The sequence below is a fragment of the Dermacentor andersoni genome, chromosome 1, assembly GCF_023375885.2.
Source record: "Dermacentor andersoni chromosome 1, qqDerAnde1_hic_scaffold, whole genome shotgun sequence".
Taxonomy (NCBI): Eukaryota; Metazoa; Arthropoda; class Arachnida; order Ixodida; family Ixodidae; genus Dermacentor; species Dermacentor andersoni.
The window spans coordinates 381,247,444-381,274,134 of record NC_092814.1 but is presented as its reverse complement, the minus strand read 5'-3'; the positions used below and the strand labels follow the sequence as shown (position 1 = coordinate 381,274,134).

Genomic DNA, 26,691 nt, shown 5'->3' with positions numbered 1-26,691 from the left:
TTCTCATATTGTCGTCCTACTTCGCGTATATTTTAAACGAATATTTTGATGACTAACCCATTATGAAGGAAGGATCTGTACAGATTCTGAAACGTACATTTTTGTTTGAAGTCGACCCTGTTCTAATAATGAGATGGACGAAATGTAGTGGCAGTAACACAAAAGCTTAAATGCCACGTGGAATTCTCGGAGCACAGAATGGTCGATCAGTTTCGCACCTTGGAAATGAATGGAAAATATTTTCAGAAGTATATATTTATGAGAAAAAAGCCCACCATTTCAGTTCATGCCAACAATTCCTGCATTTGGGCATCACGTCTCCATCTGCATGCAAGACTTCGGAAGGCGGCACAAGGAGTGAAAGCCTTTGTATTGCACCCTCGCACGCCGGGTTTGTCTTGGGTTTCCCCGATATGCGTCTACAGTCGCGACGACCGCCGTTGCCCAAGCCCATCCGGTGCCTGCATACACAGCCATCGAAGAACTCGGCATTCATATGCGCCTCTCATCACGCGTACAATGGTCTCTATGCCTACACGAAGACCAGGGACAACTAACAGCAAGCAAAAAAACTAAAGAAACAAAAACTAATAATGATGCAGCAACCGTAAATGGCGGTGACGTCAAGATCTTGTGCTGCTTGGCGCGAATGTTTGAATTTAGCGTCCGGCATTTCGACCGCTACGCCAGCAGTTATCTTTCTTTTGAGGCTGAGGCGAGCTTGCCACTCGCCTCAACTGAGGCACCAGCGTGCCATTAAACTATAGGAGTGGCGTATGTCTTAATGTGAACATAATTAGGCTATTACTGACGGCAATAGCTCCAGCAGGTGCGTTAGGAAGGTGAGCGAATAGGATAGAAATAAATGACAGTGCCACTGAGGTTTCAAAAGCAACTTCACTTTTATTCGTCTAGAATAATGCAACCAATATAATTGACCAAAGAAAACATATGTTTCACTGAATGAAAAGTACTATGGCCAGCACACAGTCGTAATGTACAGCAACATATGCTAGTCCTTTTCACAGAATCATTCGCAACTCCGTGCGACACCATTTATAACAGTTGTCAGACAACACTGCACCACATTATTATTTAGGAAACATTCGACTTACTAATTTTGCTGCCCGTAGGACGCTCAGAGCCTGTGTTACTGACAGTGAACGAACACAGCGTGATGTTTATTCGCGGAACGTTCCGTATTTATCGTCACGATGACACGCAACGCATCGGATGCCGCAGCGTGAGCTTCTACGAGAAAAAGAAAGCCTGCACTTACACCTTTCGCCAATGAATGCCGTGCGCTAGGTCACGCAAAATTTGAAGTGAAGCGCACGCCACACTTTGAACAAACACGAACGAAAATAAAACAACTGGAACGAGGCCACCGCGTTCAAGTGAACGACGCCATTTCACACGACATAATAGCTCATACAGTTTCATACAATAATTACTAGAGGGAACTCTGGTGCTAGTGTCTACGGGAGCTTCAGCGGGAGCGGTTGAGCCAGCCTGGGAAGCACATGGATTTGCCTAAACTTCATTCTTCTGGCTTCAAACGGATTGGTGACTTTGTAAACTCGTCATTTTCGACAATGTACTGCGTAATAAATAATCAAATAGTTATTATGAAAATTGTCCGACGGCAGGATTACAACAGAGGACTTCTAGCACAGACCCCCGATATTGCAGCCATTACGCCACGGACACGTACATCGACAAGCGACGTAAAACGCCGCAAGCATGCCAGTGCCCTGAGACGCTTTGCGCGTTTCAATTTGGCCACCTCGACAGGTTGAGCAGTTGCAATTAGCAGCAATTGCGCGTGTTCGCACGGTATTCTGCACTTAGAAAAGTATAGATCACCTTGAAATTTAGGACAATGAAGACAAATAAAGCGTAAATAAACAAAGTCACAAAAACGTCTGAATATACAAGTACGGAGATCTCTGCAATGGAGGCCCAGCGTAACGTCACGCAGCGTCAAATTGACGTTTACGAAACGGCCCTTCCTGTGACGCTCCCCACGGCGCATTCCTTCAGGCAATCAGAAAGCTGACATGGCGCCTATCTTGGATCGCCACCACATATTCGCGAAATCGCAGATGCATTGCACTGGCTTCTGTACGCTACCACTCACTTTCTTTTTGAAGCGCTAAAGTCGCAATATAGCTGACAAAGACAAAAAAAATTTATTAGTCTATAAAATTTGCTGCGCCACGTCACGTTTTGTCATGTTGATGAAAACGCAAAATAGCATTTTGCAAAACTTCCGCTCCCCGGCACAAATTTCAAAGCACGTGACCTCTCAACAGCCAATCAGAGAGTAAACATGGCAGATAATGGTGACCGTGCAGCCGCCGTGCGTGTCGAGAATAGAGCCATAGAGCCTCAGCTGGCTTGTGCAGTCTTGCCAAGTCTTGTGCCAGCATCACTGGTCGGTAGGGATGAGCAAGAACCAACTAATAAATTGTGAAATAGAAATAAATTAACATTTGTTGTTTTAATACGGCAAAAATTTTTGAAACGGAATAGTTACTCGTATGACAGTATTCTGATTGAAAATGTTGGAACTTTTTCCACATAGGTTTTCTAGTTTCAGTGTTTGTCCCCCCGTCACCTAGTCGCGCAGCAATCGTGCACCAATAACATATCTCTGACGATAGGTCTTGGCACGCTTTCCGTTCCAAGCTTCGCAACCTATTTAGATCGACCTTGGATGTTGATTCAGGTTCTCCCATGACACGATATCAACGGGATCAGAACTTGCGGCTCTCAGAGTCGCTGTTGACTACATTCATCAACAGGCACCGAACCGGTGGGCCATGTTAAGTGATTTGAAGGCGGCCCTTCAAACATTGCAGTCAAGCCTACTTAACGGTCCCCATGAACAGCTGGTACCCGAGATTAGAGAATCTAACCAGCGCGCTGTTGAAAACGGTTGCATAATCAAAGTTCAGTGGCTGCCGGGTCATTGTGACATCATCTGCAACGAAACATGCGACGATACAACGCGTGCCATCCACGAACAAGTCCAGCGCGTACCCGCGCCATTATCAGGGCCTGATGCAGGATGATGCAGCCTCGCCTACTTGCTCATAGCAGCACTTTAGAAAATCGGAATTAACTGGTATATGTCGACTCACGATTGTACCCTCTTGACCCGTCATTGCAGCTTCGACTAACGGCTGGCATATCTTGATGCGACGCAACGTTACTGTGTCGCTTGTGGCTGGGCGTCGTCTTTGCTAACACATACTGTTCCCATGGCATATCGGCATGGTGGACAGTGTCTCGTGAGCGCTTGTGATTGCGGCGATACCATACAAAATATCCTATTATACTGTCCCTTTTTTTGACGATGAAAGACAGACACTGCGTGCAGCTTTAAGCCAACTGGACGACACAGCGTTCACAAAAGAAGGAATGCTGGCATGGCCTCTACCGTCATTGTATTCCCGCTGCGGGCCACGAGCACAAAGAAAAAAAAACTATGCGACCGCCTCTGATTGCACGGTGAACGCTGTTACGCATGCGCGTGCGCCATAACTTGGTCTTCGTTTCCTTCTCATTTTTTTCCCTTTCATCTCTTGTTTCCCGTTCCCCCAGTTTAGGGTAGCAAACCAGGTGCAACCTAGTTAACCTTTCCTTTCTTTTTTTCTCTCTCTCTCTCTTTCATATCCAAAGAAAGACAGGCTGGTACTTCCCGGCGCTGAATAAAATGGTTTCGACACAGGCAAAATGGGCAGATTTGCGAGAGAAAGGTGTTTTAATGAGCATGCAGGAGGAGGGGTAGACTGGAAGAGCACGTATCTGCATGCGATATTGGAGAAAAAAAAAGGGGGGGGGGGGAGTGACAGATCAAGACGGAATAATACAACCGTCTGTAAATTATATATACAGCGTCGAATACGCAGTATGTGTACTATACGCGCGCAATGCATACACAGCCTATATAAGCACATCCCCACTAAACGCGTCAGCAAATGCCCATATTTTAAAACTGGCCATGAAGCAGTGGTGAAGTACTGAGTCGTACTTGACTGCAAGTAGCTTTCTTTTTCGTTGACAGTCCCCTATTAAAGCAGCCGATAATAATAAGAGTCGTAAGACTAATACAATGGTTCGACTAGGAGATAGTCATTCCCACCAAGTTTCCGCTTCTGCTTCCGCTTCCAGTCAGCTCATTTTTGCAACCCTGAAGAGAATTGTAATGACGCGTTACAATTGTGTTACAATTACAAAGATACGTATGTATCTTTCGCAAAGACTTAAACTCGCGAAATAAAGCTCCACAAATGCACGCGGTTTTTTGTTCTGGCGCCCACTTTCAGAACATACATCAACATGCTGACCGACGTTTACATGCTTCCATTCTACCACGCTGCCTGCTACTTCGGCGGCTGCATCACGTTTTATGCAGTGCACAAGTACAAGGACAGGAAGCTCTCTAAGGTAAGCACTTATAATAAGTATGATAATCACTGGCAAGTTTGATAATCTGAAGGGTAACATAGGGGCCGCAGTAACTAAACCTAGAGGTTAACAACTGATGAATATGCGGGATACGTCTCTGACCCTGTGAGTAAGCATCGCACTGCGACACATTCTTGTCCGTCTCGTCATTTTACCACTCAAAGTTAAAATGGGGATATTTTTGTTCCTGCTGCACTTTGAATTGTATGCGCATAGTATCTGCGAGTAATTACTGGAGTCATTTCCTGCCAAGTCATGCCACCGTGTTCCGGAAAGAATAAGAACCATGGCATGTATGTAACACATGGAATCTTCGGCAGAAGAAAGTTCATAAGCAGAAAGTCGCACGCATCTTCTTACTCAATGACAGTTGCTAAAGTGATTCACGAAAGAAAGTGATACCATGAAAAAAAGTGTCTGTGTCGCGTGAACGCTCGTTGATACTTTGAATTTGATTATCCAAAAATACACTGTGCGAGCGAGGAGATTAACGTGGTTTTAAATGAAAAATTACATAAAACATTGCCTCCCCCCCCCTTTTTTTTATGAGTAGCTGTCGGTCCTTTAAATACCAGAGGAAGGCTCCGATGCCCGGAAGCGCAAAAAATAATTACATGATACTTTAATGCGACCAACTAAAAACACGTGTCAAATCTAGAATGACACGGAGCTGAGCAAAAAGGTTGTAATTCGTGGTACGAAAAGGCATGCGTACAAAACACAAGATCGAGAAAGACGGCAGCCGAGGCGAAGGCGAAGCGAAGCCTTATTCGCCCGGGATTTGGCATTCATCGTCGTTGCATCCCCGGATATATTTGTGCATATCTGCAGACAACTTTGGCCACAGCGTATGTGCCCTAAAAGACAATTTCCTGCAGGCTGCTGTCTGTCCTGGTAGTAGATAACATGAGTCACTGGGTGCACGTGCCATTGGGTAAGGGCCCATTCTTGACGTACACCCGTGAGAAAAAGTATACGGACCACAGTGCCGCCGAAAAAACAGTACTTCATCGTAATTAACGCGCATAAGAGGAAACTTACGAGTGCACTAGAAAACTTGTAATACCGAGTTTGAACTGCAGTCTTCAAGTTGCATTCATCGACAGAGGAGAAAATTAGTTTCATCGCGCAATCCCTGGTCCGTATGCTTTTGCTCATGGGTGTGGTGCATCCAGTATAACACTGTGGCACAAGAAGGTTGACGCCTTAAATGTATTTACACACGTCTCGTACAACTCCGTGAATACATTTCTCATCAACATTCTTGGCTCCGCAAGCACTACACATCGCCTTCGTCCTCGTTACACAGAAAGCTAGCAGCTACAGAGGCTGTGCTTGATTCATCCACTATGCTGCCGCTACCTCGCAAACCCAAACTAGCTTCGCGTCGTTCAGATTTCAACATTGTGTTGAACATGCGTGTCTTTTGTTGTCCTTCTCGTTCTTGCTCCGTCCGCGTTTTGCATACGCCGGCCTTTCCATAATACGTCAAGTGCGGCGTTGCTTCGGGCTTGAATCAGGCGCACAGGTTACATCGCTGAAAACAGAGGTGTTCGTCACATGGTATCACAAACCACCGCACGAGAGTCAGTCAATCTGGTTTCATAGTCGCCAGTGCACACATTGAACGCGCACTCAGTCGCACCAAGTTTAATCATCTCCATAGGGGAGAGAAGGTGAGAGGGGCGCTGCGCTCTCCGAGACAAGCAGCAACAGATGACTATCCCGTTGTAGTATGCGGGAAAGAGTGGAGTGGTGCAATTTGGAGCCGCGTCACCATGTGTTTCATCGACGTAGTCATGCTTCCCAACTGTGACCCGTATGTGAACGGTTTGTGATACCACGTGACCGCCACCCCTCGTTAGTGTAGTGCAACCAGTGAGCTTGTCTCGAGACGAAAACCACGCGGTACTCTGCGCGTTTTGGACCAGTCGCGATAAATGATTTTTTTTTTAATTTGCAGAACGCTCAAGATATCGAAGTTTCATGCCGTAATTACAAAGTGGGCGGCTGCCTAATAAAGCAAAATAACAAAACAATCTACGCACGACCATCCCACTACTCTATTAAGATGCAAAGATAATGTTAGACGATAACAATAAAAAAACACGATATTGACACGTGTACTTATATTTAACGGGCGACCACGTTTCGCCGCCTAACAAATGTTATCGCACAGCGCGGGACGCGTCTGCATGTATCCGAAGTTTCTGGAAAGTTATCGATGCTTCTATCCGCTGTCTGTTGTCGTCGAACCTTGTGTTATCTGATTTCATCGCGTGACTCGAATGTTGTAGAACTTTGTGGAAGGCATGCGGGTCCCAACGATTAGTCTGGAACCTTCGATGACTGCTGTATAAAAGCCGACGCACTTGACCCGCTGATCAGATTTTCGACGATCGCCGACCGTGTTCGCCGCTATCGTTGTGCTATAAGCGTAGCCTGTTTTTGTGGGCACAGGTCCGCCCAATAAAAGTTAGTTTTGTCTTTCAGAGTATTTGCTACTGTGTTCTTCAATGTCACCACCACGTGACAATATTTACGCTTACTTCATTAATACATCATTTGCTTTTTGTGAATCCCGAGGGTTTTTTTTTTTCTAGCAGCACCACTTTAAAAAAATGATAGCAGCATGAGTCATGGTCACGTTATGTTTACCATTGGAGTGTCCTTATTGGTGGCCTCTAGTTAATTAGTTTACGGGCGGACATTCTAAAATTGTTATCGGTGCAACGATATTCTCTGACAAAAAAGACAGCGTAAAAATATGAATAGAATAGAATAGAATTTATTGATAAGAAAGACAGAGAGGTCGACCTGAGCTAGTGCCCTCTAGTCTGCTACTCTGCACTGGGGAAGAGGAGTGAAAAAAGGAAGCGTTCATCGCGGCTATAGATAAACTTGCACTATTCTTTATTGGAGCACAGAGAGAATCTTAATTTCGAATAACTGATGCACGTAAGTACGAAGTTGGAAAAAGAAAGAGGGGCGTAGCATCTTTCCCTCTTCCACGCACGCAGGGCGTCGTAGCGGTGCTGTGGGCAGTGGCCTTCGGCTTCGGCACGGCTTGCGTGGCGTACCGCTTCGAGTGGACCCGCGGCACGAAGCACGGCGACTTGGCGAAGGTGTCACTGGCTTTCTGCGATCGCACCATTTGGGCCACGGCGCTGGCAGCGCTCACCTTCCTCTGTGTAACCGGAAGAGGCGGTAAGGACGCCCGCATTTGCCTAAGCACGTGAATGATCGATGAGCTGCTTTCAACGGTACCTAAGCAACCCATGGGCTGGGCTCCGTAGAGTGGAGGGCTCCGGTTTAGCTTCACCACCGGCGAGTTCTGTGACGTGCATCCGCAGAGCCTCGGCGTTCGTGAATTCTGCCCCCATCAAAATGGGGTCGCCGCGGCTGGCAATCGAACTCGCCGCCTTTGTGGTCAGCAGCAGAACGCTACAGTCACCGAGGTGGGCGACCTAAGCGAGTATTCATGTGATGAGCAAACTGACGAATTGTTAATCGACTTATTTCCCATTCCTTCAAATAGTTTCCTTCAAATAGTACTTTGGCGCTGCGATCTTTCCGCTATCGTGGCAACCAAAGGCGTGGATCCAGGGCCGAGGTCCGGACGTCCTGAACCCATTTTCAAATCTTTGTTCACATCTCTAGCGTACGGCACCTGACAAAGTCATTAAGGCCTTCTTCCGAGCTGCTGCTAGGGTTGGCAACCGTCCCGAATCTAGCGGGACAGTGCTCATTTTTTAGTAAATGTCCCATGTCCCGATTTCACCCAATCGGGACATCCAAATGTCCCAACTTTTTTTTCTCTGCCGGATAACAATAAGTAGACCAAATTTCCTTTTTAGGATGTCTGACAGCTCGTTTGCCCATTCTTGCTTTTTGTATTCTGTATCATTGTCATAAGCCTAAAGGCGGTGTAGGTTTTGTCGCAGTTCTAGTTTAGTAACCGTTCCCAGCCTCTCAATGCGTATTAGTCATGTTAGTCAGGCAACTTTACTACACCGTTCTTGTTGTAAATCACGACACGGTAGGAATAAAAATATTTTTTAAAACTTTCTTGCACCTACAGACTTGTGTGTGCAGGACATCTTCGGCAGCGCATTTTATGTCCCACTTCCAAACACTCTTCAGTTTGCGGAATCTCAGAAAAAAATAGTGCTGTCAAGTTAATAAACATTTCTGTCTACAGTATGCAGCGTCCAAACGGTACAAGTTCAACTTCCAAACTGTCCACAAATGCACCCGAGATAACCGAAACATATATTAAATTCTAGCGTTTTTGCGCGTGCCGATCCACGATCTGATGATGAGGCACACCATAGCGGAGGTCTCCGGATTGACTTTCGCCTCTTGGTGTTCTTTATCGTGCACCTATATATAAGTAGACGAGCGGGGTCTTTTTTTTTTTTTTTTTTTGCATTTCACCCCCATCGAAATACGCCCACCGTGGCCGGTATCGAAACCGCGACCTCAGCAGCGCGATGCCATATCAACTAAGCAACCGCGACGGATGCTCTCAAGGTATGTTTGTGATGCGAGCTTTTTCTTTAAATCGACATGTTTTAATGAGAACCATTATTTGCGTCATTCCAGGCGCATTTACGGTAAACAGGTAGGTACATGCGTTCCTCTGTCGCCTCTTTTGGGGCTTCTTTAACAAAAAGAAAGGCATGGCCGACGCTGGAATCGGACCTTTGACTTCTATTCAGCACAGCATCCCGATGTTCTAACCATTAGACCACAATCGCACGCGCGCTTATCTCGTGCCAATGCCAACATTGGGGCGCCTGGCACGTGCGTCACGAGCCAGTTTCTCGCATTCTTCCTTCGTGACAACTACCGCTTTGACACCGCTGTATTATACTGTACGGTCTTCGGGATAGGCCCACATTCCCCTAGTAATTTTCTCGTAGCAGCAAACGCTACGTAGAAGCTGCGCGACGTTGTACCGCCTTCATGATTGGCCCAGGTCGAAGGTGTTTCCTTCAGCGGAGTACAAATTACACCGTCATTTTAGCATAGACCACACTGCGTTGTATTTGACCACACTGCATTGTACCACACTGCATTCATTTATATTTCCGCAAAAGAAATTAACTATTTTTATAGTTAATTTCTTTTGCGGAAATTTGTACCATGCGTAGTTACATGATTGGGGCAAGTAATGTCTCGTGCTAAATCAAACGCACATTACTCTGTCGATCACTCATTCGTTTATTTCAGGCCTTGTGGAGAGGATGCTGTCGGCAGCTCCACTGGCGGTGCTTAGCCGGCTGTCCTTCGGCGTGTACCTCATCCACTTCCTATTCTACTTTGTCTCCAACAACGCGGCGAGGGAGAGGCGGTACGCGGGTGTTTACGAGTTGGTATGTGCGTCGAGGACATTTCCTTCGTTCGTTCATTCCTTCTTCCTTGATTCTTCCCTTTCTCCTTTTCTTTCTTCCTTTTTTCTCCTTTCCTTCATTCCACCATCCTTTCATTCCCTTCTTTCATTCATTTCTCCTTACCTTTATTCATTCAGTCACTCCTCCCATCTTTCGTTCCTTTTCTTCCTGAATCCTTTCCTCCATGCAACCACTTCTCCTTTTCTTTCTCGTTTGTTCTGTTTTTCCTTACTTTCTTTCCTTCCTTCCTTCCTTCCTTCCTTCCTTTACGTCGTTTGCTTCTTTTCTTGCTTTCTCCAGTTTCTTTCTTTCCTTTTCTCCTTTCCTTCATTCCACCATCCTTTCATTCCCTTCTTTCATTCATTTCTCCTTTCCTTCCTTTATTCATTCAGTCACTCCTCCCATCTTTCGTTCCTTTTCTTCCTGAATCCTTTCCTCCATGCAACCATTTCTCCTTTTCTTTCTCTTTTGATCTGTTTTTCCTTACTTTCCTTCCTTCCTTCCTTCCTTCCTTCCTTCCTTCCTTTACGTCGTTTGCTTCTTTTCTTGCTTTCTCCCTTTTCTTGTATTTGTCCTTTCTTCCTTCCTGACGGCACTTGGAGTTGAAGTAGAAAACAAAAGTGAGTTGGTTTGTGAGTGATCACTACGAAAAAAGAAAACAGGGGGAAAAACGAGAGAAGTGATAGAACACAGACACAGCACCGTGTCCATGTCATGTCACTTGTCCCGTTTTTCGCGCTGTTTCTTCTTCTTTTCTTTTTTTTCTTTTTTGCGATCGCTTTAGGCTGATAACACAAATATTTTAGTTCGTAAGAATTATTTTTCATTGCCCGGCCATGCTTATAATGCTATGTCTGCTACAGCGATTGGCCAGCGCCTGCTCATTCATAAAATTTAGCAGGGGTACGAACTGCATGCTTTGTGAATGCGTAGCTTGTTGCCGCCTAAGTAAAACACTGCCTGAGAATACTGCGCGTGCCTGCTGTTACTTATTCTTTCACTCGCTCGGTAATTATAGCCGGCCTATGAGGCCATTTAGGCCAGTCCTGAATTGGATCCAAATATCAACGAAACTCTAACTCCACTGGCCCAACGACTTTTCTTTTGTGCCAGAAAGGAAGACAAATCGCCAAAATACAGTGACTGCGATTCTTTTAACGTTATTATAGCAAACAGAAGTTACGTGTCTCCGACTCCTCGACACCTTCAGAGGATCCCTCAAATTTTGTAGAGAAATAGAAAAAATAGGATATGAAAGACAGAGAGGTTAACCAGAATAGGTGTTCGGTTGACTACTCTCGGTTTGGGGGAAGGGAAAAGGGCAAAAGAGATAAGAAAGGGTTCCCCGTTGCAACTGGATAATATTTAGAGAACTCCAGTGCCGCAGGAAAAATCCTTGGAAACGCTGAGACGACACTTTGGGAACATGGTAAACAGGCCTGCTTAGACACGACACAATATTGCCTCGAATATGTCAGTGAAATTTTATTATTGTGCAGCTGGAATCTCACACTATTGCTCAAAAGCCTACCTGCCCTTTCCTTGAGGTTCTCGAAAATCCTGCCACTTGTCGCTTGTGGATGTATATAGTTTGTCGATGTATGCATCCATGGCGCAATTGTTTCAATATCGGGCTTCTGTGCTAGAGGTCCTGCGCTCGAATCTTGCCATCGTACAATTTTAATAATGTTTATTTAACTATTCGTTACGCCGTACCTTGTTGAAAATGACTAAGTTTACAAAGTCACGAAGCCGTTTGAAGCCAGAAGGACGAAGTTTAGGCAAATGCGTGCACTTCCCATAATTCCCATGCTGGCTGAACCACCCCCATTGCAGCTGCCGTAGATAATAGCGCCGGAGTTCCCTCTGGTAATTATTGCATGAAACTCCATGATCAATGGGACCAGCTCAGAAGGCAGTGAAGGCACTTTTGTGCTTTCTGAGAACGTCTGGTTTGCACGAGCGACTTTGACTCAAGTACTGTCCGTGCACGTCCCTGTGGCCTTTCTCTGCTCCCCTATCCCTTCCCCTTTCCCTTCCCCCAGCGTAGGGTATCCAACCGGACTCCTGACTGGTTAACATCCCTGCCTTAGTTATATCCCCCCCCATCTCTCTTTCTCTCTCTCTCCCATTTATTGTAATGCCGAACGAGCCTAATGTTAGTTTCGTAACAATCACCATACACCCCCTACGTAAGTGGTTTGTTGCGCTATCTGGCTTCGGATTAGGACGGCACTAGCCCGAAAATAATGCCTCCGCGATCGGGCGGCACGATTATGCCTTGCGCAACACGGGGGTGGCGAGTCAATGATGATACGAAACCTCGCCGCGATGATGGATGCAGCATGGCGGGCATCTTAGCATATCGTTGACCGTGGCGCGGAGGACAAAGAACCAGCAGAAGATCTCGAGTGAGCGGCAGTGCTCAATTGCTGTAGGGAGCCGTATACATGCAAGCACATTTGCATGTAGGCTCCCTACATTGCCGATAAAGCCAACGCCGTCTATGCGAGGCGCATTCAAAAACGTTTTGTTCTAGAATATTCGTGACGAGATGGCTCTTTAATTCAAGATACATTCTACGCCTCTCGTAAAGGTTGTAAAAGAGTCCCTTTGAATGTACCAGCAGCATTCTAGCTTACCAAGCAGTTGTGTCTCACTAATAGGTGTGTGGTGTTTAGAAAGGCCAATTTGGTTATCAATGCGAAAGCATTAAATGGCTCATGAAGCGGAAAATCCGGCGTTGGCGGCGTCACCAGACGCTAGTACAAAAACGGCCATGAACGCTCGACCTTTGGAGGGAGTCGAACCCACGACCTTGCGTTGTTGCATAGGGTCTCAGCATCGCGCGGTGGTCGCAATGCTTTCGCATTCATCCACGTAGAGATAACCAATTAAGTGCCCTCGACTTTTTTTCAGAAGGCATTTCTCAAAGCGAATGAGTGCACGTGTGACAAGATCGGCCGCAATAGTGCATTTACAAAAAAGTAAATACTGAGGCCTTACGTGCCGAAACCACGATATGATTACGGGGCACGCCGTAGTGGGGGATTAATTTTCACCATCTGGGGTTCTTTAACGTGCAGCCAATGCAAGCGCGTTTGTGGCATTTCGCCCCCATCGAAATGCGGCCGCCGCCACCGCGGGACTCGATCCCGCGCCCTCGGGCTTAGCAGCGCAACGCCAAATCCACTAACGCCACTATGGCGAGTGAGTGAAGTTCGCAGGCTTTTTTTTAGGTGCTCTAGGTAAGACGTCTCGGTCGTTGCATTCTCGTCACTCCTTCGCGGCCTTGCTATCATCATCACACATTCGTCGTCATCCATTTGTGGTCATGCCTTGATCGTGATGCCGTCGTTGTCATTCCGTTGTGGTCATTCCAGCGCAGTCATCCCATTGTCATTGAGCCTTCGTCGTCACGCACTCACCGCCATTCCAACATTGTCATCGCATAGTCATCATGCCGTCGTTGTCATTCAATCGCCGCAATTACTTCTTCGAAATTTCATCGCCGTCAATGCGTCGTCGTCATACAGTCATCGTCGTGCAATCGTGTTCATTTCGTCCTCGTCATTCTATCGTAGTCATTCCAATGTCGTCATGCCATCGTCGTCATACAGTGATCGTCATGCCATTGTGGTCGTTCCATCACCCTCATTGTTTTATTGAAATGAAAATAAAAAAAGAGGTGTAGACATCCTTAATGGTGACGGCTACTGCTTTTCTCATAGCAGAAATAACAATATATATTTAAAAAAAATATGTAGTAGGAAAATGAAAATAAACCACGTCACAGGGTCAGAAATCCACAGCACCCAGTCCTAGATACCCATGAACATAGAAAAATAAAAGGCAAAGGCCTCATTCTATCGTAGGCATTAGATTGAATATCACTTTGGCGTTTTCCATCGCCGTCGTCGTCATACAGTCGTCACGACGTCGTGGTCGTTCCTTTGCAGTCACTTCGTCGCCCTTATGCCGCCGATCGTCATTCCTGCGTTGTAATGCGTGGGAGCTGCAACTGTGAGCGCCACAACTTTATGTCCAGCAAGACGATTACTGGTGAAAATGTGTACAACTTAGTCGGGTGCTCTATACTTCCAAATGGCCGCTAAACAAGAATGGCGCTCTTCGCCAACACGAATTGAACCTTCTCTCAAACTGACTTCTTCATCGCTTGGGATCTGTCCATTTTCTTTACAGGCAACAGCTATTCACCGCATTATAATGTGCATTATGTTCCCAGAAATTTACGACCACAGAAAGTTATTGACTGTGGCGTTGAGTGACAGAAGCGCGAAGAATAGAGAAAAAAAGGAAACCGAGAAGTTGAACAGGGAGAGTGTCGTTGATGTGGAAACCGCGTTCGGAAAAGGAAACGACACCATGTACAGCATTCGCAAGACGCTTTTACACTAGAATTTTTCGTAAGAGCAAACTCCAGCCAATCCTGAAGCTGGTATTATTATTACCAAAGGCGGACGGCCCTATTTCACTGTGTTAAACCATTATTCAAGCACCTCAGTTTCGAAAGAGCGTTATTTTAGCCTGCCAGCAGACGCCAATAATTGCGCGATAATTCTTTGACATTTTAATTCTTTACACTGGCGCGCAAGCTGTAATCGCGCAGTCGAGTGATCGCTCCTTAAGACGTGCCTATACCCGCCGTGGTTGCTTGGTGGCTAGGGCGTTGGGCCGCTAAGCACGAGGTCGCGGGATCTAATCTCGGCCACGGCGGCCGCATTTCGATGGGGGTGAAAGCGAAAACATCCGTGTACTTAGATTGAGATGCAAGTTAAAGAACTCCAGGTGGTCGAAATTTCCGGTATCTCCCACTAAGGCGTGCCTCATAATCTGATCGTGGTTTTGGCATGTAAAGCCCGTACTTCTACACGGGCCCCACTTTTAATAGAAATTCTCAGACTGCTGCCACTTGCGAGATATCCGTCAACGAAAGCTGCTACGAAATGCATTCGTGTGTCGCATTATTCCTTCCAAAGTCCGTGCAGGGAACCCAGAAGAACGAGCGGTTCGCGCACGGGCGTCTCGAAACCGGTGTTCGGGGCTGCGCACGTCGGAATAACGAACAGGCTTCGGTACCGCAATACTCACGTTTGGCACTGAGTGCTCAAAATTTATTCAGTTAGAGCTTGTTGGGTAAATAAGTCTTCTTTGCTTATCGCACTGGTTATTTTGCCTACCTGCGCTAATGATGTGTTATCGAAAAAAAATTATATTTTCATACACCTGCACTTTCCTCGTGAATTAATTGTTTGCCCCTGTAGACGGCATACCACTTCCATTCCTGCCAATGGGTAAAGTGGATAAACAAAACGGAGACTAATATTATTAACGCTCTGTCTTATTCGTTCTTATCCGTAAACAGTTTTTATTTCGCTGCCTATACAGTGTATCTGCATAAAAGCCTACAAAATATACTTGAATCACGTCACTGCTGATGTATCATCTGCACAGGCGGACGTGCAAGAAAAACCAAAGCAGTATATTTACTAATAAGACAATTTCAATTATTTATCTTCTGTTATAAACTTTGTGGCACATGTTTGCATTTGGAAAGTTAAATGCGAAAACACCCGTGTACTTAGATTTAGGTGCACGTTAAAGAACCCTAGGTGGTCGAAATTTCCGGAGTCCTCCACTATGGCGTGCCTCATAATGAGAAAGTGGTTTTGGCACGTAAAACCCCATAATTTAATTTGGAAAGTTGAAGGTAATCGTCACAATAGCCTAGTTGCGATTCAATGGGCCAACTTCAAATCTGAGATGGAAGATGCCTGCCGCGAGGGCCTCCTACCCTCTGGGTTAGAGCGAACGATTAAAATTACGATGCAAAACGCCACTCGCATGATGACGATCTCTTCCCCGCGAAATGACTTCGACATAGAATTAGAGCGACTTCGAGCGCTTCGTCGCCGGGCGGAACGTCGATATCGGCGTACAAAATCAATCCAGGACCTTAGGGCAGCCAGGAGGATGCAAAAGAAGATTCAGCGTCGTATGGATAGATTAGCGTCAGAACGTTCGGCAACGTTTTGCCAGACACTCGACCTCCGCAAGCCACTGTCTCACATTTGGAAAACGGTGCAAGGTCTGCGTTGCCTTCCGGAACGGCGTTTTCCATTCAAGGCACTAGCGCTTTTCCAAGGGCGGCAAGACATCGATGTCGCAGAAGACTTTTGTGCGCGGATCGCAGACCAAGCGACTGGTCCAGATCCTCCAGCCCGAGCTGACGTCCCCCATTCCTGTGATTGCCGCATGGACCTTCCTCTCTGCAGGCGCTCATCATCCCCGGGTCCAGATGGTAAATCATACCGGGCCTTGTGCTATCTTGGAGAGTCCGCACGGATAGAATCGTTGAGCCTTTAGAACTCCTCATGGCAGGAGGGAAATGTTCCTGACGAATGGAAAGTAAGCCGCCTGGTGCCACTTTTAAAGCAGGGCTAATCCCCATTAGAACTCACCTCTTACCGCCCAATAGCGCTGGCCAGCTGTGTAGGAAAGATAATGGAACGGATGATCCTTGGCCGCCTGGAATTGTACCTTGAACACTACAAGATTTATCCGATTTCCATGGCTGGTTTCCGACGTGACCGCTCTTCCATCGACAATGTAGTTGATCTCATTTCATATGTCCAGCACGAAAGGTCCCGTAAGCGTTTATCTGCAGCTTTATTCTTAGATGGGAAAGGGGCATACGATAACGTATTGCATGAGGCCATTCTCGACGCCCTTGCGACGGTTGGCCTAGGTGGTCGAGTTTTTTTGTGGATTGCAAGTTATCTATCTGCAAGATCATTCTATGTGTTAACTGACGATGGCCCAACTACGCGACGCTATACCAGCAGGGCCGTTCGTCAAGGCGGTGCTCTCAGCCCGACGCTATTCAACCTCGCGCTTGTTGAACTTTCTGAATACTTGCCAACTACCATCAAAATTTCAATATACACTGACGACATCTGTCTGGACTTCGACAGTCACACGTCCTCAGATACGTGCGCGACTTCAAAGAGCGGCCACTTTGACAGCGAACTACTTGTGTAAACAGGGTCTCAGCATATCACCAGAAAAATGCGCACTAGTAGCATTTACTCGCAAACCGATGACGCCTTATGTCATCTTAATCAATGGGCGGACCATTTCCTGTGTCCGAACCCAGATTCCTTGGCGTAATTATTGACCGAGACCTCTGTTGGAGTCCGCACGTGGCCTACATGAAACGGCGCCTGACAGCAACTTCCCAGTTGTTCAAATACTTGACAGGAAAGACGTGGGGAATGTCAGTAGACGCAATGCTGAAACTCTACAGAGCTCTTTCTCGGTTTTTTTAAGATATTGTCACGTGGTAGTGACGTTAAAGAACACAGTAGCAGTACTGTGAAAGACAAAACTAGCTTTTATTGGGCGAACCTGTGCCTACAAAACAGGCTACACTTAAAGCACAGCGATAGCGGCGAACACAGTCGGCGATCGTCGAAAATCTGATCAGCGGGTCAAGCGCGTCGGCTTTTATACAGCAGTCATCGAATGTTCCAGACTAATCGTTGGGACCCGCATGCCTTGCACAAAGTTCTACAACATTCGAGTCACGCGATGAAATCAGATAACACAAGGTTCGGCGACAACAGACAGCGGATAGAAGCATCGATAACTTTCCAGAAACTTCGGATACATGCAGACGCGTCCCGCGCTGTGCGATAACATTTGTTAGGCGGCGAAACGGGGTCGCCCGTTAAATATAAGTACACGTGTCAATACCCCCCTCTTAAAAAGCATCGACCCGATGCTGCAAACAAACGAAAGTAATAAAAGAAAAGCACTCCTAGCAAAGAAAACAACAAAGTAACGAAGTTCGTCAGTGTCCGTAAAAGGGTTTAAGACGCGCCACGTGGACCACTTCAGATCGTGCGCGGCGTCGCTGTGAATGCGAAATGCCGTCTGGCACGACCTCATAGTCCAGTGCACCAATACGTCGGATGACCTTGTAGGGTCCGAAATATCGTCGCAGTAGTTTTTCACTGAGTCCTCGTCGGCGTATCGGGGTCCACACCCAAACACGGTCACCAGGCTGGTACTCGGCGAAGCGTCGTCGGAGGTTGTAGTGTCGGCTGTCGGTCCTCTGTTGGTTCTTGATCCGCAGGCGGGCGAGCTGTCGGGCTTCTTCGGCGCGCTGGAGGTAGGTAGCGACGTCAAGGTTCTCCTCGTCAGTGACGTGCGGCAGCATGGCGTCGAGCGTCGTCGTCGGATTCCTGCCGTAGACCAGCTTGAACGGCGTGATCTGTGTTGTTTCTTGCACCGCCGTGTTGTAAGCGAATGTTACGTACGGCAGGACGACATCCCAGGTCTTGTGTTCGACGTCGACGTACATTGCTAGCATGTCGGCGAGGGTCTTATTCAGCCGCTCCGTAAGACCATTCGTCTGTGGGTGGTAGGCAGTTGTCCTCCTGTGCCTTGTCTGACTATATTGCAGAATGGCCTGGGTGAGCTCCGCTGTAAAGGCCGTTCCTCTGTCGGTGATGAGGACTTCTGGGGCGCCATGTCGCAGCAGGATGTTTTCGACAAAGCATTTCGCTACTTCGGCGGTGCTACCTTTCGGCAGTGCTTTAGTTTCAGCGAAGCGGGTGAGGTAGTCCGTCGCCACGACGATCCACTTATTTCCGGTTGTTGACGTCGGAAAAGGTCCCAACAAGTCCATCCCGATCTGCTGGAATGGTCGGCAAGAAGGCTCGATTGGCTGTAGTAATCCGGCTGGTCTTGTCGGTGGTGTCTTGCGTCGCTGACAGTCTCGGCATGTTCTCACATAACGGGCGACGTCGGCGGTCAGGCGCGGCCAATAATACCTTTCCTGTACCCTCGACAGCGTCCGGGAGAATCCAAGGTGCCCAGCGGTTGGATCGTCGTGTAGGGCGTGCAGTACTTCTGGACGCAGTCCTGACGGGACAACAAGAAGGTAGTTGGCGCGCGCTGGTGAGAAGTTCTTCACGAGCAGGTTGTTTTGTAGCGTGAACGAAGACAAAGAACCACCGACCTCGACGTGCTTCTCGACGGCCACGCAGTTACCGCCTTAGTGGACACAGGGGCTGATTACTCCGTCATGAGTGGACACATCGCCGCCCGGTTGAAGAAGGTTAAGACTGCATGGGAAGGCCCTCAAATTCGGACCGCTGGAGGACACCTGATTACGCCGACTGGAATCTGCACGGCAAGAATTACCGTTCATGACCGGACTTACCCCGCACCTCCACCAGATGTCACGTGGTAGTGACGTTAAAGAACACAGTAGCAGTACTGTGAAAGACAAAACTAGCTTTTATTGGGCGAACCTGTGCCTACAAAACAGGCTACACTTAAAGTACAACGATAGCGGCGAACACAGTCGGCGATCGTCGAAAATCTGATCAGCGGGTCAAGCGCGTCGGCTTTTATACAGCAGTCATCGAATGTTCCAGACTAATCGTTGGGACCCGCATGCCTTCCACAAAGTTCTACAACATTCGAGTCACGCGATGAAATCAGATAACACAAGGTTCGGCGACAACAGACAGCGGATAGAAGCATCGATAACTTTCCAGAAACTTCGGATACATCCAGACGCGTCCCGCGCTGTGCGATAACATTTGTTAGGCGGCGAAACGTGGTCGCCGGTTAAATATAAGTACACGTGTCAATATAGTCTACCTGTACTGAACAACACCTGCAAGACAGATATTCGTCTTCTGCAAGCAGCGCAAGCTCAAGCACTCAGAGTCTGCCTTGGTTTGCCCAGATGCACGTCAACAGAGGCAACTCTTGCGATTGCTCGTGACCATCCAATGCGAACTCACATTACGGTGGAAGCCCTGAGAACGCACATCAGACATTTTGCACGTGCCCCCTATCACCACCTTGCAGCACTACCTTCAGACAGGCACCAATCATCGTTCTCTAAAACTATCATCAAGTACAACGACAAACTTCCCTCGGGCTTCACCGCTGCATCTAAACCATCGACACCCCCTTGGTGCCTTATCAGCCCCACAGTCCATCTCAGTGTACCAGGAATCGGGAAAAAGTCTGAACTGTCGTCGCCTGTGCTGAAACAACTGTCTCTGCTTCTTCTGCACGAGAGGTACGCGGACAGTGAACACATTTATACTGATGGTTCCACAAACATCTAGTGTTCGTCCGGTGCTGTGGTTGTCCCAGCAAAAGCTATTACCATCAGCTTTAGGACTGACCACCCAACAACATCGACATCTGCTGAACTAGCTGCTCTTCGCGCTGCACTTCGTTTCGTCAATCGGGAGCCACCTCGACAATGGTAAATCTTCAGCGACTCAAAGGCAGCCCTATAATCTGTACTATCAGCTCTGCGTCGCGGGCCATTGGAACAGCTCGTATTCGATATTAGATGCCTACTCCCTACATCACAGGAGAAAGGACACCACGTGACGTTTCAGTGGCTGCCAAGTCACTGCGGCGTCACTGGAAACGAAGACGCCGATAATGCCACTCGGGCAGCTCTTGAAGACGCACAAGAAGAGGCCATACCGCTTTCACGATCCGACGCAGCTAGCAGGCTTCGAGTGCTTGCACAGGAGATCACGCTCTCTCTATGGTGCACACCAAACAGCCAGACCAACCAGAGCAACGGTCAATACCACCTGCCCTCTTTGATGCATCTCTATATGCCAGCTGGACTCCGCCGAAGAGAGGCGACTCTGCTTTGTCGCTTATGGCTAGGGGTGGCTTTCACGAAATCTTACTCATTCCGCATTGGAATGGCCGACAACGCTCTCTGCAATGCCAGTCTTTGCGAGGAGACGCTGGAACACATTCTGTGCGACTGCTCTGAATATAATGTTCAGCGACAGTCCCTGGCATCCGTTCTAGCGCACCTTGACACTAGACCATTGTCCCTCGACACGATTTTCACATGCCGCCAACAGAAGACTTCGCAGGTGAAGGCGACGAAGGGACTACTTCGGTTTTTGAAAGAGACGGGATTGGAGAAGCGGCTGTGACAGTGATATCACGTACCATGCCAGATTGATGGACCCTAACAGACGATGTGTGTGTGCTGTGCTATGTGCTCTCTCTCTCTCTCTCTCCCCCTTCCCCATCTTTCATCGCCCCCATCCCTCTCCCATATGTAGGGTAGCAAACCGGTTAAGCTAAACTGGTTAACCTCCCTGCCTTTCCTTCTCCACTTGTTCCTTCCTTCCTTCCTTCTGCATATAAAAAATGTTCGCGGATACCAAAATACCTGGCGTCAATTTATTCCTTACATTTACCTGATTGCGCGCACGAAGCATGGCTCGCGGGGCAACCTTCCTGTGACGTAGTAGAGCGATGTTGATAAAACAGAGCTGCGCCGCACTACGCGATCAAGCGCTCTGTCTTGCTCCTGCTGCTGAGTGACAATGCATCGAATCTGGAGTGGCGCACAGCGCCCTTTGGAATGAGATGCTGGAAAAAGGGAATTGCGACGGCAGCCTCCATTTTACGTCACAGATGGATACGGGACGGAAAGCCGCGCTTCACGGTGCCACGCGCGCATTAAGGTGAATCGAAGGGATAATTTTGCGCCATCTATTTCAGCCTGCATGGCCATTTCGAAACGTAGAAACCTTTAACTAGTATTTAATGACTATTTCCTTTCCTTAAGCTTTTCTATATCCATAAACATATGGACCGTAATGTTTGTAACAATAAGTTAACAAATGCAATTAGTTTTAATAAGACAATGAATTTCTTTGATTTTCCTAGCAAATGATGTCCACCTGGGCAGACGTTTTATCTGTATTGACGTAAATCGAGTAAAGTATAAAAATGAAAGTCTGAGGTCTTACGTGCCAAAAGCACGATACGATTATTAAGAACGCCGTTGTGGGGGAAGATTAATTTTGACCACCTGGGGTTCTTTAACGTGCACACAATGCACGACGCACGGGCGTTCTTTCTTCCGTCCTTCATTCCGCCCGCATCGAAATGCGGCCGCCTGTGCCGGGATTCGAGCTCGCCACCTTGGCCTTAGCAGCGCACAACGCGAAAGCCGCTGCACCACTACGGTGGGTGAGTGTAGTTTGCAGGTTCTTTCAAAAGTGTTCTAAGAAAACTATCTATTCTGTCATTTTCCTGTACACGATGCAAGTTTCTGCAGCCATTTACCCCGTAAGAATACATGCGAAGGAGGAGCTTCTCGTCACCATAACACTGCACTTCCAAGCTGCCCAAATGGCATCGCCGATTTTATATCTCACTACACTATATATATTAAGGGCAGCTGTGCTGATAAACGTGAGGGCGCAGTTAGAAAGGAGCGCAGCATCCAGCCACGCTGGTTGCACGCACTTCGTTATTACACTGTTGCACAATAGTAGTATTCTATGCCGCTCAGCTAGGAGTTTGTCTGTCCTAGGTGCGACACAGTTATCTTCTTTTTCTATCGCGGAACATGCTGGAAATCCATAGACATACTCTGGAAGGCGAGCCTGTATTGATATATCGCTACACACAGATACTCCGCATGTACATCCAATACGAACCTTGATGCTGTACAAGGGCCAATTCACCCCGAGGATTTTCAATGCATAAAAATGTCGCAACAAACGTTTTTGTTGCCATTGACGTAATTAGTCACCCTATACCTCCTCGCTACCCATGCAAGCGCAGTCGCTGTCCCTCTTGAGTGAGTATATTCTCTGTCGCTGTCGATGTTTAACAACGTTGCGCAGCCACTGCAGAATCTAGGCCGATAATTGGGTGGTAGGAGGTACCGGGAATGCAGAAAGTGCTAGAAAAAAATTTACGGCAGGAACTATGCTCAATGATTGCCTAAATCGATGCGAAGCATTTCGCCCCTGCACGTGGCGAAAATAAAGCCCGAACGAACGAACGTACTCCCGGGGAAACGCTCGCTGGAGGGCCGTCACACTAAACGTCACCCGCGCGGGTCGCGACACCCTGACGACGTACGATCGGAAACAAAGGCGGTCGCATGCGCTTCGCACCGCAACAAATTCGTCTCCGACAAAGTGATTTTTCAAAGTACGCCTCTCTGCATAGCGTTTACACTCTTACGCTTCATACTTCATCGGATTTTTCGGCTTCATACTTCCGAGGGCGCATTGTTGTATCTCCAAGTAGAGAGGCCCACGCGCAACGTAGCGCAACTAGCGCAACCGAGCTACGTTTACTTGTGGCGCGCACACCCGTACCAGCGATTGGCAGTGTTGCTAGGTCGGATGAGGCAGTGTAGCCCAAAGCTAGAGAAATTGTAGCCCATCATCATCATCATCAGCCTAGTTACGCCCACTGCAGGGCAAAGGCCTCTCCCATACTTCTCCAACTGCCCCGGTCATGTACTAATTGTGGCCATGTTGTCCCTGCAAACGTCTTAATGTCATCTGCCCACCTAACTTTCTGCCGCCCCCTGCTACGCTTCCCTTCTCTTGGAATCCAGTCCGTAGCTCTTAGTGACCATCGGTTATCTTCCCTCCTCATTACATGTCCGGCCCATGCCCATTTCTTTTTCTTGATTTCAACTAAGATGTCGTTTACCCGCGTTTGTTGCCTCACCCAATCTGCTCTTTTCTTATCCCTTAACGTTACACCCATCATTCTTCTTTCCATAGCTCGTTGCGTCGTTCTCAATTTCAGCAGAACCCTTTTCGTAAGCCTCCAGGTTTCTGCCCCATATGTGAGTACTGGTAACACACAGCTGTTGTACACTTTCCTTTTGAGGGATAGTGGCAACCTACTGTTCATGATTTGAGAATGCCTGCCAAACGCACCCCAACCCATTCTTATTCTTCTGGTTATTTCAGTCTCATGATCCGGATCCGTGGTCACTACCTGCCCTAAGTAGACGTATTCCCTTACCACTTCCAGTGTTTCGCTACCTATCGTAAACTGCTGTTCTCTTCCGAGACTGTTAAACAGTACTTTAGTTTTCTGCAGATTAATTTTCAGACCCACCCTTCTGCTTTGTCTCTCCAGGTCAGTGAGCATGCATTGCAATTGGTCTCCTGAGTTACTAAGCAAGGCAATATCATCAGCGAATCGCAAGTTGCTAAGGTATTCTCCATCAACTTTTATCCCCAATTCTTCCCACTCCAGGCCTCTGAATACCTCCTGTAAACATGCTGTGAATAGCATTGGAGATATCGTATCTCCCTGTCTGACGCCTTTCTTTATAGGGATTTTGTTGCTTTCTTTGTGGAGGACTACGGTGGCTGTGGAGCCGCTATAGATATCTTCCAGTATTTTTACATATGGCTCATCTACACCCTGATTCCGTAATGCCTCCATGACTGCTGAGGTTTCGACTGAATCAAACGCTTTCTCGTAATCAATGAAAGCTATATATAAGGGTTGGTTATATTCTGCACATTTCTCTATCACTTGATTGATAGTGTGAATATGGTCTATTGTTGAGTAGCCTTTACGGAATCCTGCCTGGTCCTTTGGTTGACAGAAGTCTAAGGTGTTCCTGATTCTATTTGCGATTACCTTAGTAAATACTTTGTAGGCAACGGACAGTAAGCTGATCGGTCTATAATTTTTCAAGTCTTTGGCGTCCCCTTTCTTATGGATTAGGATTATGTTAGCGTTCTTCCAAGATTCCGGTACGCTCGAGGCCAAATGTCGCCAAACACAAAAAAGAGTAAAAAAAAATTTGGAGCCCAATTTAGCCATTTTTATTTGCAGTTTTATTCGCAAATACATTTTCGCATTCGATTACAGCAATCTTTTTTTGCACAACCCGTCGTAACAAAATGTCCATGACGCCGTGACGGTTGACCCTTGACATGAACAACAGCTATGCATGATGCTTGCACACTGAACACTTCCTGGTTGGCCCCGGAAACTCTCAAGTTCCAGCGAATCGCTGCAGAAGGCGAAAGAAAAATCGACCAGGGTGCTGGCACTGGCTCCGTCTTCGATAACCGATTTGACAGCGTCTTTTGACTCAAATCGCAGTTTCGTTGTTACCAGTGTATTTGTGAAGGCGCTAGGAATCGCCCGATACCCAACTTTCAACGTAAGGCAAGTATTTCGCCGTTTGCTGGAACTTGTTCGCCGACGTCGGTGCGGTGGTGAGCTAAGCCTAGGCTTGCTTCGTGGCCGCCGGGATTGGGCCTGACCCCGGCGTGGAACCATACGATATGGCGTCCGAGATGGGGACGGCCACGTCTCCGACGACATCGAGCCCTGGCTCCGGCCAGATGTGCGTCGAGGTGCAAGGGGAAGAGATTTCTCCTGAGGAGTTCCACACTGGGGTCGACTAGTGGCAAGTGGGCCAGCGCATAACAGCCCCGGCGAGCGAGGGCTCCGCCACTCGCCAGTCGAAGCCTAAAACAAGAGACCACGTCAACAGAAAAGTGATCGCAATGACAACAAGGGCAGCGAGAATGCCAGACGTGCTGCTGAGAGAGGACACCAAAGTGATCGTGACGCCGCGGGGAGGCCTAAACATCGCAAGAACGCAGACTGGGATGGTTGCCTCGGCCATCATGGCGGCGGCGAGGGTTTCGAGAGAAGACGGTGCGGTGGATACCTTCTGCCCCAACCTACAACAGAATATCATGGTGGTGAGTACCCCCGATAAGGGGCGTGCTTTGTCCTATGCCAAGATTCAGGCCGTCCGCGTCGGGGACAAGGTACACGAGGTAGGCGCGTACCAAACCACACCATATGGCACGGTCAAGGGGATCATTCGAGGCATTCCCATTGAAGATACTCCGGCGGAGATTGACCGGAACGTTGTTAACTCAAGAAATCCATTAGCAAGAGGGGCGCGAAGAATTGGCAATACGACTACCGTAATTGTAGTTTTTGAAGGCCAAAAGGTTCCAAATTATGTATGTTATGACCCTGTGTGAACGAGGCGCAGTCTGTACCGCAAGCATTTCGATGTCTGCAAACAGTGCGGCAAAATAGGCGACAGAAGAGACGTTTGTCCTAACCCCAATATGAAAGTGTGCTTCGATTGTGTGGCCAATAACCCTGTCGATGGCCACGAGTGTAACCCTAAATGCAAACTATGTGGAGGACAACACCAAACGGCCGATAGAGAATGCAAGAACAAATACAAAACTCCCTACGTAGTAACGAAAAGGCAGTGGGAGCGCAAGATGGCGGAACAGCGCGTACAGCAACAACTAGCATCCGGAGAGTTTCCACCGGTGATGACGTCAGCAGGCGCGAGCGGCACAGCTGGTCGCCATGAATCACGCTCGCGCGGGAACAACAGCGAAAGTCGAAACAGAAGCATGAGCCGCCACCGCCGATCCCAATCCAAAGACAGAGTAGCCTGGGCAGACGTAGTAAAGTCGGGGATAGCCAAGAAAGAGCAGCAGCAACAGCAGCAGCAGTCACCGCCATTTCGAAGTGGTGGAGGGTAACTTAAAGACGAAAGTGAGGCAATGAAGGCGCTAAGAGAAGAAAACGAGGCGTTACACTGAACTAGAGGCGACAGTCAATAAGATCAGTAAGGGAATGGCAGAGGTCAAGAGAATGATGACGGTCCAGCTACAGCAGCAGCAGGCACAGCATTTATCACCGCAACCACAGCAGATGGCAATGACCGAGGATGAACCAGAAGTAGCGGTGAACCCGAGGACAGAGAACGCGGCCTCGGCGGGTCCGGCACCCAAGAGAAGAGCAATTGAAAATCTCAAAGAGCGGAGACTCAACGATAGGGTAGACAACCTTGAAGATAGGCTCAACCAATTTGAAGAGTATATTCGCACGACATGCACCAAGACAATCACCGACCGTTTCATAGCAATTGAACAGACGTGCCAGCAATTAACTA

At 47.8% G+C, this 26,691-nt stretch overlaps 1 protein-coding gene across 1 annotated transcript in view; it reads left to right on the top strand.

The window, feature by feature from the left end:
- Positions 1–3,279: 3,279 nt before the first annotated feature.
- Positions 3,280–26,691, top strand: part of LOC129381753 (nose resistant to fluoxetine protein 6-like) — a 55,418-nt gene continuing 32,006 nt past the window's right edge. The window contains exons 1-4 of the mRNA XM_055064851.2: positions 3,280–3,296; positions 4,335–4,455; positions 7,440–7,683; positions 9,712–9,854. Coding sequence (XP_054920826.2) covers positions 3,280–3,296; positions 4,335–4,455; positions 7,440–7,683; positions 9,712–9,854 — 525 coding nt within the window. The remainder of the gene's footprint in view (positions 3,297–4,334; positions 4,456–7,439; positions 7,684–9,711; positions 9,855–26,691) is intronic.